A 15,113-nucleotide genomic window follows, 5' to 3' on the forward strand; every position below is an offset into this window, starting at 1 on the left:
TACATGTTAACCATAGCTTTAGACAGTATACTGTATGTTTACATGTCATGTACATGTTAACCATAGCTTTAGACAGTATACTGTATGTTTACATGTCATGTACATGTTAACCATAGCTTTAGACAGTATACTGCATGTTTACATGTATATGTTAACCATAGCTTTAGACAGTATACAGTATGTTTACATGTATATTCATTACATGTAAGTTCATGAAATCCACAATGGCTTTTTTTTCGCGGCTAGGCTAACGTGTTCTGCTACAACGAGTGCTTGATATTCCTTCCATACAGCGTGCTTGCAATGGTGATTCTTCAGGTGACTTATTAGATTCGTTGTGTTGTAACTCGTAGACCTTTGCCCTCCTCTCCGAACTTTTGTTGAACATGTATTGCAAATTGCAAACGCAATATCTGCCTTAGAAATTGTGAAGAATGTCCACACCGGGGAAGGCATGTTTCGCTCGCGTCTCGTCAAAACAAACTGCGTGCCTGAGCGCGGAAACCGGAAGCAGAGCGCGGAAACCGGAAGCAGAAATATTTCCGGCTTCATATTATCGGTTAAATATCGGCTAAATTTTATAATAAATACCGATACCGATAAACATTAATTCCTCAATATCGGGCCGATAAATATCGGTGCCGATAATATCGTGCATCCCTACTACTGAATAAACCAAACAGAATAGGAAACAGAATGGAAATGCATATATATATTTTTAAAAATTGGATAGACATAGCTCTCAACTCGGCCAGGGGAAGCGGATGCTACTAGGGGCACCTAAAGTTCGGTCCGGGCCTGTTGAGAGGGTGTCCCACATTGTCCCACACAAACATACTCCTTGTCCCACATTTGGTTTGTTGGGACCTGGTCACCCTAGTGGTGTCCAGCAAAGGATTGCTGCTATCACAGTAGAAGGCACAGGTGAGCTGTTGTACCAGTATGGGAACAATGAAGCAAACCCATGACATAGCATCCTGTAAATGTAGAGAAGACTGTAGAGAACAGTGAGTCCGCTATTACAGACTAAAATACCAAGGTTGTAATTACATGATTTTAATATACTGTAATCGGTTGTGAACTAAAGTGGGCCGGTCTGAGGCATGAAACTCCAGAGCTGAAAATGAGTCCCACTCCGACCCTGTAAGAGTGTATCCTCTTTATATTTAGGGATCTATTTAGGGATCTTGAAAAACCCATTCTCAGCCAGGTAGAGAAAGTGTATGTATGCAACCACTAGGTGTCACTCGGGTGCAGGCAATTCAATTGTCAGTGTGTCTAAAGAGGATTATCGAAGATGTGACAGCAGACGTGTCGTTTGGACCAATCACGATGCAGAACGCAGTCTCTCCGGCAACCTTTCAGTTGTCTCCTGGTCACGCGCACAGCAGGATGCAAGCATAAATGTTTTGATTTAATTTGGCTCAAGATTAACTCCATATAAGGATGCAAGCTGCCGTTAAATTCAACAACAGAAGGTGAGCTTCCCCGCAACTCGACGGTTGGACCTCGCGTTTAGTGTGAATAAAGTGAGTAAAAGTAAAAAGAGTATATATATATGTATATATTTATAGAGTAAAAGGAGCAAACTAATAATATATATATATAATATAAACTAATAAGCCATGAATTCATACTTTGTTTGATGCCCGTCGAAGGGGAGAACCACCCGGTGTAGTCGGTGAAAGAAGGATTTTATTACACTGTCTTGACGGGGTCGTGTTTATTTCGATACAGGGCAAAGTGAATACTTCTCTGCCCAGAGCTGAACAGACGAGGATGCTCTCCGTCTAGCGTCCTGTTACCGTAGCCTGTAGGGCTCAGAGCAGAGACAGAGAGCTCATTATTACATTGCTAGCTAACTTCAACACAATGACTTCATGAATTTCATAATGTGCTTTTGTTTTCTGCCTGCAACTGTTTGGCCTGTTACAGTGATAGGCTAGCTGTCATCATTCTGGCGATGGCCACCCACTGTGACCACGTATACATTTCAAAACAACTCTATTATTAGCTAGCTAGAGACATGTTTATCTTACTAAAGGCCCTTGCACACCAATGCGTTTTTTTCGGATGACGGATTTAAAAATATGCATGCGAAAACGCACGCATTGGTGTGTGCAAAGACCTTAACACGTTAGCTGCTTGCATCATTCTGAATGATCCTACATTCTGGAAAGTTCTGCTGCTTGCCTTTTTTTCTTCCGTAAACCCTCAATGTTTCAATAACATCTAATCTCTGTCTGTTGTGTTCATGCATTATCCTCAGATCGCTAACCTACAGATGAGATGGAGTCCAGTGAGGATGGGCTCAGTGTGGGGGGCTCAGTGGGAGATGAGAACTACTTCATGGGATATACCTTTACCGATCGCTCCCACTCCAGCCGGGTGGTGAAGAGCATCATGGACCTTTGCCTAGAGGACAGACTGTTTGCTGATGTCAACATCACAGTGGATGGCAAGGAGTTCAACCTGCATCGCCTGGTGCTCTCAGCCCAGAGCAGCGTCTTCCGCTCTATGTTCACCTCCAATCTGAAGGAGGCACACAACCGCTGCATTGTACTCAAGGATGTCAGTGCATCAGTCTTCCAGTTGCTAGTCGACTACATTTATCATGGAACCATCAAACTGAGGGTGGAAGACCTCCAGGACACGTATGAAATGTCAGACATGTACCACTTAACTGCCCTGTTTGAGGAATGCTCACGCTTCCTCTCACGCACAGTGGAGGTCAAGAATTGCCTGCAGGTGATTGGCTGGTAGCGATAGTTTACACATCGTGTCATACAACAAATCATTGCATTTGAATGAATGAGTTTACCATTATGCTCTATGCCTTTTCATGTAATTAACATAATTAACCTAGATGTGAAATCTGTCAAAGTGTGTTACCCTATCACCTGTCTGCCATCTTGTTGTGGTATACATTCATCAGCACAGCTTGTGGTGTTCAGTTATTCAGTTAATCACTCTTTCCTCCCTCTCCAGGTGATGTGGCTGGCAGACAGACACAGTGACCAGGAGCTTTACACTGTTGCTAAGCATTGTGCTAAAATCCATCTGGTTCAGCTGCATCAGACTGAAGAATTCCTCAACCTGCCCCTCTGCCTGCTCTTGGACATTTTAAAAGGTTTGTGATTCATCCAATAGGCTTCTCCTCCCACCTCAGCTGCATGCATACCAACAGTGTGTTCTATATGTCGACTGCTTGTCTTAATACTTGTGATCCAGCAGAGTCATGCTGTGATGTGTTCAGAAGTATTTACTTTGCTTGTTGCAGATGGCGTCCCGACCTCTCAGAACCCAACCGTGTCCATTCAGTCCTGGATAAATCACAACAGGGTGGAGAGAGAGGAATTCGCTAGTGTTCTTCAGGAGAGCCTAAAGGTAAATTCTATATGTTTTTTTAGTAAACACACAGCTGGCCTTCTTCCTTTGTGGTACCATAGATTAAAGAGATGTTCAGTAGTATTTCCATTTAGTGATTATTTTCTTTTGTCTCTAAATCCTCTCCCCTGGGCCAATAGGAAATTGGTGAAAATGTCCACATCTACCTGATAGGGAAGGAAGAGACACACTCACTGGCTGTGTCACTCCACTGCGATGAGGATGATGCCATCAGTGTGAGTGGCCAGAACAGCTTGTGTCATCAGATCACTGCAGCCTGTAAGCATGGAGGGGACCTGTACGTGGTTGGTGGCCATCACCACCGTCGCATGTGGAAGTGCAACATGCATACCATGGACTGGGAGCGCTGTGCCCCGCTGCCCAGAGTCCCCTTCCTCACACCCCTTCATCACACCATGGTGTCAGTGTCCAACCAGGATACCATCTACTCCTTAGGGGGCAAACACTGTTATAAAACAACCCTGCCGGACACACTGTCCAACGCTGTCACATACTACACTGTCAAGGACAACATGTGGACAGTGACCAGCCAACTGGACACGGCTGTGTCTGGGGCGGCAGGGGTTAACCTGGGAGGGACAATCTACCTGCTGGGAGGGGAGGAACATGACATGGACTTCTTCATCAAACCCTCCCGCCTCATCCAGTGCTTTGACACAGCCACTCAGAAGTGCCAGATTAAGCCCTACATGCTGCCGTTTGCTGGCTGCATGCACGCTACGGCCCACATGGACCTGATCTTTGTAGTGGCTGAGGGGGACAACCTAGTGTGCTACAACCCTCTGCTGGAAAGCTTCACGCGCCTGCGCTTCCCTGAGGTGTGGAGCTGTGTGCCCTCTCTCTGGAAGGTGGCCAGCTGCAATGGCTGCATATACGTCTTCAGGGACGAGTGCAAAAAGGGCGATGCTAACACGCTAAAGTTCAACCCTGCCACCTCTGTCGTCACTGTCATCAGGGGGATAAAAATTCCCCTCACAAACTGGCAGTTCATATTGGCCTGAACATTTCACTCATTGTTGCTGATTTCCATATTTTCCCAAACAGATATAATTTTAGTTATCATTGTCTTGACAGTCATCTACATAAGAAAAACAATATTGTGATTAGCACATAGCATAAAGGTGTTGTAGCTTATTGTGTCTAAAGATTAATGTAAAATCCTGTTTGTGTTCATACACAGGACCAGTGGGGATTTGTTGTAACTTTATAACTTTCCATGACTAATTCCTAAAATTGTATTTTCTTGCTGTTCATGTACCGGTACATTAAATGTATCAATTATAGTGTCAAAGGCAGCACTAAGATCTACTACTATCAAAACGGAGATTTTTCCGGAGTCTGTGTTTACGCGAATGTCATTAAGGACCTTAATAAGGGCCGTTTCAGTGCTATGTAGGGGGCGAAAGCCTGATTGAAAGTCATCAAAGAGATCATTTAGGGTCAAATAATTGCTACGTTGTTCGTGGGCAACCATTTCAATAATTTTTCCTGTACAGGGAAGGTTTGATATGGGTCTGTAGTTGTTTAGTACAAATGGGTCTAGGCCGTTCTTTTTTAGTAGTGGCTTAATAACTGCAGTTTTCAGGGCTTCAGGGAAGATTCCTGATGAAAGGGAGGTGTTAATTATTTGTATTACTTCGCCTGCCATGCAGCTAAATATGTTTTTAAAAAAGCTTGTTGGCAGGACATCAAGGGCACAGGTGAATGCGTTTCTGAGATAGATAGATAGATCTTTATTTAGTCAGGACAGTGCACATTAATGAGTGGGGCAGTCCCACTCATATTTTTTCATTTTTATTGACAGATAAAGTGACGTTTTGACAGGAAGAATGGGTGAGAGAGAGAGGAGGGATGACATGCAGGATATGTCCCCGGCCAGAATCAAACCGGGGACCCTGCGGTTACATGGTCGACGCTTAACCCGCTACGCCACCTAAGCGCCCCTTCTTAATCTCTTTTAGTAAAGAGAAAAACATGTCCACTTTGGTGTATGCTTCTTTGCCTTGCTTTCTCACTTGAACTGCTTCTCAATTTCTTTTAAGACAGCTTTTAAAAAAAAAAGTTTAATAAAAAGTAATATAGTCATAAATACAGAGTCTATCCCATATAGATACAGTACACCAGTGTATATGTATGGTCTGGTTACCTTTTACATTGTTTCATTAGCTGTGACTGAGGTGAACGGCCGCATCATTGCCACCAAGCCTGTGCATGTGGCCCTGGCCCTACACAAGGAGAATTGCCAAGCACAGCGCGAGGAACTTATCACGAACCAGTACATGCAGAGGATGGCCAGCTTCCACACCGTGCCCAACCCAGTCATCAACCCCTACCAGCCTGGTCCAACATTCTGCATTCCACAGTCACCTGTGGAACCAGACCTGTGCTGCCTTCTACCTCACCCCCTGGGTGAGACCTGAGCACTTCCAGAACATGGCCAAAACCAGGCGTTCATTGGATCCTAGGCCTCCGACCTTCAATGCCGAGACCATCAACAAAACATTTATCATGAATATGCTTTTGATTATGAGTATCTAATAAAATAATATTGCAAAATAAAAAAGATATTTAAAAATATCATCCATTAGAAAATGTTGACATTATTGACGCTGCTATGTCTGTAAAAGGGTAGGTTGGATGTCAATCAACGGTGTATAGCTGTGCATTTTGGAAAATTATTTTGGTTGAAAACCGCTTGTTCTTTAGAGACCAAAACAACATTCTGCTTATAGATCAAAACACTAACATTGCTTCTTTAGGGTCTTTGATGAAAACAGTGCTTTTGAGTACTATATATACGTGGAAAATACTTTTTTCCTACGAATATCTATTCACTCCATAGTGTATGTGGTTCAGAGTGCACCAAATAAATCTCCTACTGAAGGTTTCCTGAACCACTACATAGGTGAAAAACCCAAACTCTGTACAACATAATTTACACTGCTGGCTACAGTCCTTGAGGTAACAATGACTAGAATAGTTCTATACATTCTTATATAGAAATGTTAATAGAACATCAAGGATGTGTGCGTGTGTGTGTGCGTATGTGTGTGTGTTTATTTAACCAGTTACAGAGGGAGATAGACTTTTATCACACCTGGCATACTGTCATATGACATGTACAGAAAAAAATTAAAACAACTTTAATAAGGGCTAAATTTGTCACAGCAAACAATGTGATAAACGATTAACAATAAAAGAACACAATATCCTGTTACCGTGTGCGTTTGTGTAACTCCTGTTTGTGTGTGTGTGTGAGTGTTTGTGTAACCTGTGTTGATTGAATAAATAATTCGGGAGATATTCCACATGCATTTATTGAACATTTTTCAATATCATATAGCATTGTGTAAATGTGACGGAGTATGGTCTGCATGTTCTATGTGTTTGTGTGTACATAATGCATCTGTGTGTGTGTGTATGTGTGTGTGTGTGTGAGTGTGTGTGTGTGTTATGTGGCCCTGCCCAGCCCGTGCCACTGTTTGACCAGCTCCTGGGGAGTGTTGACCATGTCCCTCCAGTGCTGCAGCTGTGGTCCGCGGGCGTACATTAAGGGCCCCAACACCACCAGGCCCAGAGCACCTGAGGAGGGAGGGACACACACACACAGAGAGTAGTCTGTATTAGAGTCTCTGGTGAATCCCTTCCCTAGAATCTTCATTTTGTGTAGCTTTTTGCTTCACTTTGTGCTGCACACGCATGGCTATGACAATGACAATGACAATACTATGCTGGCTGCACATCCCTGATTAATGTGATCACATAGTAGCTCATAACTGTATATACCTCTAAACTAAAATGATGTTTACAATACCGTCTCTGCACATACTGTATATTATATAGTTACCTATCACTATCACTATCATTATTGATTTATTTATATCATGTTCTTATATCACTATTTGCACTTTTGGTTGGATGCTAAACTGCCTTTTGTTGTATAGTACTTGTACTCTGCTATGACAATAAAGTTGAATCTAATCTATACAACATAATTTACACTGCTGGCTACATGACTAGTTAGAATGGTTGTATACATTGTCATTTAGAAACTTAAATAGAACATCAAGGAGTTTAATGGATACATGTCACAGTTGACAATGTGATGATGTAACAAACAAGGACCACACAACTGGGGTTCTGGAACCAGTTCTAAATGACATTAATTTCATTTACCTGCAATCCTCTGCATAGACCACACACGTTATTACTATCAAGAATATCCAAAGCTAAAATATTAGATTTCTTCTCAACTTCTCTTCAACGAAATATGGATATGGCCTCCTTGTATGTTGGAGATCTCCACCAGGATACCACTGAGACAATGTTGCATGAGAAATTCAGCTCTGCTGGTGCAATTATCTCCATCATAGTGTGCAGGGACAAGATCACCCAACGATCCCTTGGGTATGCCTATGTCAACTTTCAACAGCACGCTGACGCAGAGCTTGCCCTGGACACCATGAACTTCGATGACCTCAAAAGAAGACCTATGCGCATCATGTGGTTTCAGCCTGACCCTTCACTGAGGAAGAGTGGGGTAGGAAATGTTTTCATCAAGAACTTGGAGGAATCTATTGACAGCCAGGTCCTCTACGACACGTTTTCTACCTTTGGAAAGGTCCTTTCCTGTAAGGTTGTTTGTGATGAGAATGGCCAATCTAAAGGCCATGGCTATGTGCAGTTTGAGTGCCAGGAGGCTGCTGAGAGAGCCATTAAAAGGCTGAATGGCATGCTGTTCAATGAAAAATTAGTGTTTATTGGACACTTCAAATCTAGAAAAGAATGAGAGGCTGAACATGGAGCCAGGGCCAGAGAGTTCACCAATGTGTACATCAAAAACTTTGGAAAGGATATGGATGACCAAAAACTGAAGGAAAAGTTTGAAATATGTGGACCAACCCTGAGTGTCCGGGTCATGACTGATGACAATGGTCAGTCCCGGGGTTTCGGCTTTGTTAGCTTCAAAAGTCATGAGGATGCCCAGAAGGCCGTTGACGACATGAATGGTATGAAGATCAACGGGAGAAAGGTCTATGTGGGCCGTGCCCAGAAGAGAGGAGAGCGCCAGACTCTGCTGAAGCGCCAGTTTGAACACATGAAGCATGAGCGTATGACCAGATACCAGGTTTGTGGCTTCCAGTTCTCTGTTACTAACACAGAAGTTGATATTACTTATACATAATTATTGTTGATGTATTTGAGGTATGAAAAACATTTCACTAAACAGAGTTTCTCTCTACCAGGGTGTCAATCTGTACGTGAAGAACCTGGATGATGGCTTGGATGATGAGCGTCTGCACAAAGCGTTCTCCTTCTTTGGAACGATCACCAGTGCAAAGGTGATGATGGAAGGTCAACGCAGCAAGGGCTTTGGCTTTGTGTGCTTCTCCTCCCCTGAGGACGCCACCAAGGCTGTGACTGAGATGAACGGCCGCATTGTGGCCACCAAGCCGCTGTATGTGACCCTGGCTCAGCGCAGGGAGGATCGCCAAGCACAGCACCAGGCGTTTATCACAAACCAGTACAGTGTCTGCGCCATGCCCAACCTTGTCAACAACCCCTACCAGCCTGCTCCACCATCTGGATACGTCATGGCTCCCATTCCACAGGCCCAGACCTGTGCTGCCTACTACCTCCCCAACCAGCTGGCTCAGCTGAGACTTGCTCCTGGCTGGGCCACCCAGAGTGTGCAACCTCAATACTTCCAGAACATGCCCTACATCATGCCTCAGACTTTCAGTTCTATGAACCCCACACCGTCCCAGGATCCCTGTATGATTACCTCTCAGCAAATCGGTCAGTATATTTATTGAAGCAACCCTGCACATACAGTAGATGTGTGACTTAGACCAATATCAGAACATTTACAATGAATATACTTTTGATTCTTACGCACACAGCCACTCAGGCTTTGAGACAGCGTCCTGCCAGTGCAAATGCAGCTACAGCCAGGATGCGCACTGTGCCCCAGAACAAGCATGCAGCTGGTGACTACCCACAGCAGCACATGGCTCCCCAGACACAGGTCCCCATGCAGCAGCAGCCTGCTGTGCTGACTGCCTCCATGCTGGCTGCCACTCCTCCTGAGGAGCAGAAACAGCTGCTGGGTGAGTCTACTTGTTAGATCTTTAGATCCCCGTTAGCTATCCTGTATAATAACTGTTACTGATTGTTTGATTCTCCATCCCTCCAGGTGAGCATCTCTTCCAACTTATCCAGAAAACACACCCCAGTCTAGCTGCCAAGCTCACAGGGATGGTGCTGGAGATGGACAACTCTGAACTTCTCCACATGCTGGAGGCTCCAGACTCCCTGAGCTCCAAGGTGGATGAAGCGGTCGCTGCACTGCAGGCACACTGGGCTAAGGAGGCTGCACAGAACTCTGACCCCCTCTCAGCTTGAGTTCAAAGCGATTAAGACGAGGGATAGACAGAGAAAAGAAGAGTAGATAGACAGAAAAGAAGGGTAGATAGACAGAGAAAAGAAGAGTAGATAGACAGAGAAAAGAAGAGTAGATAGACAGAGAAAAGAAGAGTAGATAGACAGAAAAGAAGGGTAGATAGACTCGTGACGAGGGATGGAGATCCAGACATTAAAACCTACTCCTCCTACGACATTGAAAAACCTTTTCTAACATTGAACAACTTTACATTTTCAAAATATTATTAATAAATTAGTTCATTACCAAATGAACAAAATGTCTATTTTGCTATGCCTGAATGCCTTTTACTGTGTCAGTGATCAGAATATCAACAGTGTTGTACTGTACAAAGACTTGATAGTTATGCATTTTGCATTGTATATCTTGGAAAGTCATTTGAATGAAATACCGCTGGCTGTGATCAATTCTCAAACTGTCTTCAGAGGCCAAAACATCTCTGTGCTTATAGATCTGGGCCAAACCATAACATTTCTCTACAGAACATAATATGGAGTGATGATAGCTGTGGCACTGGTGCATGGAGGAGTATTAGGTTCTTTATGTTTCTGAGAGGCTCTAATCTACACCTACATACATCACCACCCACTCTCCAAGAAGTAGCAGATCCGGATTTGCAGTGGAATTGTATATCAATGCCTTACTTACAATGCCTAAGTTTCTTATTTTTTGTGAAGCCAATGGGGAATGTATCACAAAGGCCAGCTTCTACTTATCAACTGTACATGTCATAAAGATCAGCGAGTCACATTCTCTGCTTAAGCTGAGTTTACAAGATTTTTTATATTTATTTAATGTTTAAAGATTTACAAATGCCTTTGTATTTTTTTTTTTTTACAGATGTATACATCATACAATTGATATGTCTGAACCAACCACTGTATATGGATAACACATTTTACCCAGATTTAATTTATAAATCTGAGCCAAAAGCTCAATCTGAGCCAAGGTTAATAATACATAATACATGATTTAAGTCTTAAACATATGTTTTCAACTTAATATTTTCTAAGTGACAAAAATCAATATTTAAATCAAATCTAAATATTGCACTCATTAATGTGTTTTATTTCATTTAAATAATTTCTTACACATGGATGACCAGCCAAGTAGCCTATCACTGAACTATTATATCATACCTTGTACTAATCCAAATATATAATAATAATAATAATAATAATAACAATAATAATAATAATACATTAGACTTATATAGCGCTTTTCTAGACACTCAAAGACGCTTTACAAACTGAAAAGATCGAGTAGTAAAATATAGAGAAACCAATTCTGACAGTTCATCATTTTAAAGTCAGAGTAGTACTGTGGTCACATCAGGGAAACAATTGATATGTCTGAACCAACAAAATGGATGAATGCATACATGTACTATATGCTATTAGTCTCATTCCCGAATCTCCAGCTTTCCCTCTGTGATCCTCCAACTCCATAGTGGGCATCCGTCGGGGGCAGGGATGCAGCGAAGCCACGAGCCTGACTCCTCTATTTCCTGTTGGAAGGACACCAGCTTCCTGTCCAGAGTCTCCAGACTGAAGGCCTTGGCAGAAATCTTAATGTGAAACGTGAAACATAATGTAACAACATGCAGATAATCAGGTTTTTTTAAGCCCACTCAGTGTATTTTATTTGACATATTTACTAATGGCATTACAATTGTCAAGTGAATCCTTCTTTAAATTGTATGACCAAAATATGATTTTGTTTTATTTAAGTTATACATTAATATATTGATAACAGATATTCATTTTAAGTAGTCATACTGAGAGTGAGGGTTTCTGTTCCCTACCACTTCCACCAGCATGACTAAATGCTAGCCCTGAGCCTAGCCAACGGACGCTCAAGAACGCAAATATGATTGATGCACCTCAGCAAGTCTCACATCTAAAAACCTGAACTATCCTTTCAGTGTAAAGCAAAAAGAGTCCCCTAAATAAAGAGAAATATTGTCAAGAAATGACATGATGGAAAGGACACACCTCTCCTCACCCATGAGCAAAATATTATTTTGCTAAAGTTGGTTGGCCTTAAACTGAGGACTGTGTGGTCTAATGAGATAAGAAATTGCAAAACATTAGATCATGAACCCTCAAGAACCAATATTTGATGATGCCAAAATGATGTAATGCATTTTTAAATATTGCTGCTTCGGTTTGTACTTTAGGGTGACAAGAAACATCGAAAGTCTTTATTGGGTCTTAGTTGCCATAACACAGTGTTGGAACCACTCTATTAGGGAGATAGTCAGTAGATAGTCAAACAGAGGCACAGTGAAACCTTCCAGACCCATTTAACCCTTTAGAATGCCTGCTTGTTCAGTCATCAAAGATGGAAAAAGCAGAACAGACCCTGTCATCTATAATAACCTGGATTTAACTGACAGTGAAAGTAAAGATAGGTATTCATATTATTATTTGTTGAACTGCAATGCAGTTTGTGAACAAAATGCTTTCATGCAACCGCAGTCTTACCTGCTCACTGATCCCTATGGCAACGTGGCCCTCTTTCACCTGGCGGCGATCACGGATTCTCAGACATTCCCCGCCAATGTTCTCGATCCATATGTCAACACCTAGAATAAGCATTCACAGGACAGTGATTTTTTGACCAATCATACTTGACCTTAAATCCTTTGGATTAAGTAGCTACATACATGACACGTAAACCAGTCAAATACTTTGCTTGGGAGGAGCTGAAAAAAACTGAATTCTGTTTTTCCTTCAGGTTTCCTTAAATTTTCGTCAATGGTGCAAGCTAGCATAGGCAACAACTCTGCAAAATAGTACACCTGGTCAGATAATAATAATAACTTTTATTTGTATAGCACTTTTCCTGCAAACGTTCCAGCTCAAATGGTTGCTTGTTGTTATGTGCAGATGACGCACATAGCAACAAGCAACCATTCTACGGGCATATGGGGGGAGTGTTCTTGCAATGTAGCATCCAATGTAATTGCGAACAGATTCTCCAGCTCTGTCCAGTTCAACCCAAGCCAGAACAGCTAAAATAAAAAAATAAAAAATCCTCCAGACCTCCAAAAGAGTCGTGAGAACAACATGATTTGGAGGTATGGCTATGCAAGACCAGGGATGACCAGCCGGTAGAAAAACATGTTATACCTCAGGAATAGAATGAAGTTGCCTATGAGGCTGCACTGATCTAGTTTGGGGATTTTCTCCTAATGGTTAGCAGGATTTGGGAGAGGGCAAACTGATCCTAGAGTGTAAACAGACGACCTCTATCTATCCAGAGAGCTCACTTACCCTCAAAGCAAAGGGATGGCGGCTGATTGGTGGAGGCCATCCATTCCAGGTTGAAGCTCTGTCCATCCGTCTGGCTGTTGTAGGAGGAGAAGACCCCGGAGCTGAGGTCATCAGACCCATGATCAGAGTCCTTTGGAGTAAACAGAGGTGTTGTTAAGTTTACATAATAGATACATTCTCAGATTCCTACCGATCACTTATCCCCCTATTTATATTTATATCCCCCCTATTTATGTCATTCTTGTTTTTTATTACAGTATCTTAGGACTGTGTTTGATTGTTAGCACCTAGGGGTTGCATTTAAATTTCGTTGTACATGTTACAATGTGTTACGATGGGGTAATGTGTTTGGACCCAGGCGCAGAGTAGAACAGAGTGGACGGAAGCAGGAGTATAATAAATAATAACGGTACTCTTTATTTTGAGTAAACGGAACAAATAATAACCGCACAGTAAGCGAATAAACAAAAGAGGAGAAAACAAGTCTCCGATAAACGTTTTAAATAATAACAGGAACAAGGCAGAGCAATGTACTTACAATCGTCAACTATACTTATTTCCTAATCCGGCGAGGAACAATAAGGCTAAGAAGAATCGTATACATATAACAAACGCAACATGAAGTGAACAACCGACAACCAGAGGGGAAACAGAGGGATCTAAATAGCCACAGCCAAACAACACACACCAGGTACAAATCAGTTAATTAGGACAGACAAATGCATACATAAAACACCAGAGGGCGCCAAAGGGTCGCTCCACAATAAGGTCGCTTCCCCAACCCTTACAGTATCCCCCCCCGACGAACGGCACCTGCCGTTCACCTGGGTGCCTCAGGATGTAGTTGGCGGAAGTCTGTAATTAGTTTTGGGTCCAATATGTCCCTCTGAGGCACCCAGGACCGTTCCTCCGGCCCATACCCCTCCCAATCCACCAAAAACTGTAAGCCCCTACCCCTCCGCCGGCAATCCATAATCCTCCGTACTGTATAAACAGTCTGTCCATCAATGATGCGTGGCGGGGGAACAGGGGGGGGTGGTGGGGACATGGGGCAAGTGACGAAGGGTTTCAGTAGGGACACATGAAAGGTCGGGTGAACCCGCATGGAAGGTGGGAGTAGTAGTCTATACGCCACCGGGTTCACCCGCCGCACCACTTTGAACGGACCCACGAACCGGGGCGCTAGCTTCATGGACTCGACCCGGAGGGGAAGGTCCCGGGTCGAGAGCCACACCTTCTGCCCCGGGCGAAAGATCGGGGCCGGGCGACGCCTGCGGTTGGCCTGAAGCTGGGACCGAGCCGACGCCCGCTGAAGCGCCGCCCTCACCCGCCTCCAGGTCCGGCGACAGCGACCGACGTGGGCTTGGACGGAGGGCACCTCCGCCTCCTCCTCCTGCTCAGGGAATAGGGGGGGTTGATAGCCATATTGGCACTGAAAGGGGGATAGGCCAGTGGATGAGCAGAGGAGGGTGTTGTGGGCGTATTCCGCCCACGCCAGTCGCCGACTCCACGTCGCCGGATTGCCGGAGACGTAGCACCTCAGCACGCCTTCCAGGTCCTGGTTGACACGCTCCGTCTGCCCATTGGACTGTGGATGGAAACCGGAGGACAGGCTGACGGAGGCGCCGAGGCTGGTCGCGAACGCCTTCCAGAACCTGGAAGCGAACTGAGGACCCCGATCCGACACCATGTCCTGCGGGAGACCATGCACCCGGAAGATGTGCTGCACCACCAGGTCGGCCGTCTCTCGGGCCGAGGGGAGTTTGAGGAGGGGGATGAAGTGGGCCGCCTTGGAGAAACGGTCCACTACCACCAAGATGGTAGTGAACCCGTCAGAGGGAGGGAGACCTGAAATAAAGTCAAGGGAGATGTGGGACCAGGGGCGTTTGGGGATGGGGAGGGGTCGGAGTAGCCCCGCTGAAGGCTGGCGAGATGTCTTGCTGCGCGCACACACAGGACAGGCTGCCACAAAGGCGCGCGTATCC

The 15,113-nt window shown here is 44.0% G+C and overlaps 1 protein-coding gene and 1 pseudogene across 2 annotated transcripts; both read left to right on the forward strand.

Moving 5' to 3' along the window:
• Positions 1-2,289: 2,289 nt before the first annotated feature.
• Positions 2,290-4,409, forward strand: LOC308156674 (kelch repeat and BTB domain-containing protein 4-like; the record flags this gene model as incomplete). The annotated part of the gene is made up of 4 exons (XM_080530075.1): positions 2,290-2,748; positions 2,989-3,130; positions 3,281-3,387; positions 3,528-4,409. The coding sequence occupies 4 exons, from the start codon at positions 2,290-2,292 to the stop codon at positions 4,407-4,409; spliced, it is 1,590 nt and encodes a 529-aa protein (XP_080386201.1).
• Positions 4,410-7,684: 3,275 nt separating this feature from the next.
• Positions 7,685-9,813, forward strand: LOC308155861 (polyadenylate-binding protein 1A-like; annotated as a pseudogene). The gene is made up of 4 exons: positions 7,685-8,536; positions 8,655-9,207; positions 9,312-9,518; positions 9,605-9,813. The product of its transcript is annotated as a polyadenylate-binding protein 1A-like (transcript).
• The last annotated feature ends 5,300 nt before the right edge of the window (positions 9,814-15,113 follow it).

Source organism: Nansenia antarctica (genome assembly GCF_963989245.1).
Source record: "Nansenia antarctica genome assembly, chromosome: 4".
NCBI classification, from domain to species: domain Eukaryota; kingdom Metazoa; phylum Chordata; class Actinopteri; order Argentiniformes; family Microstomatidae; genus Nansenia; species Nansenia antarctica.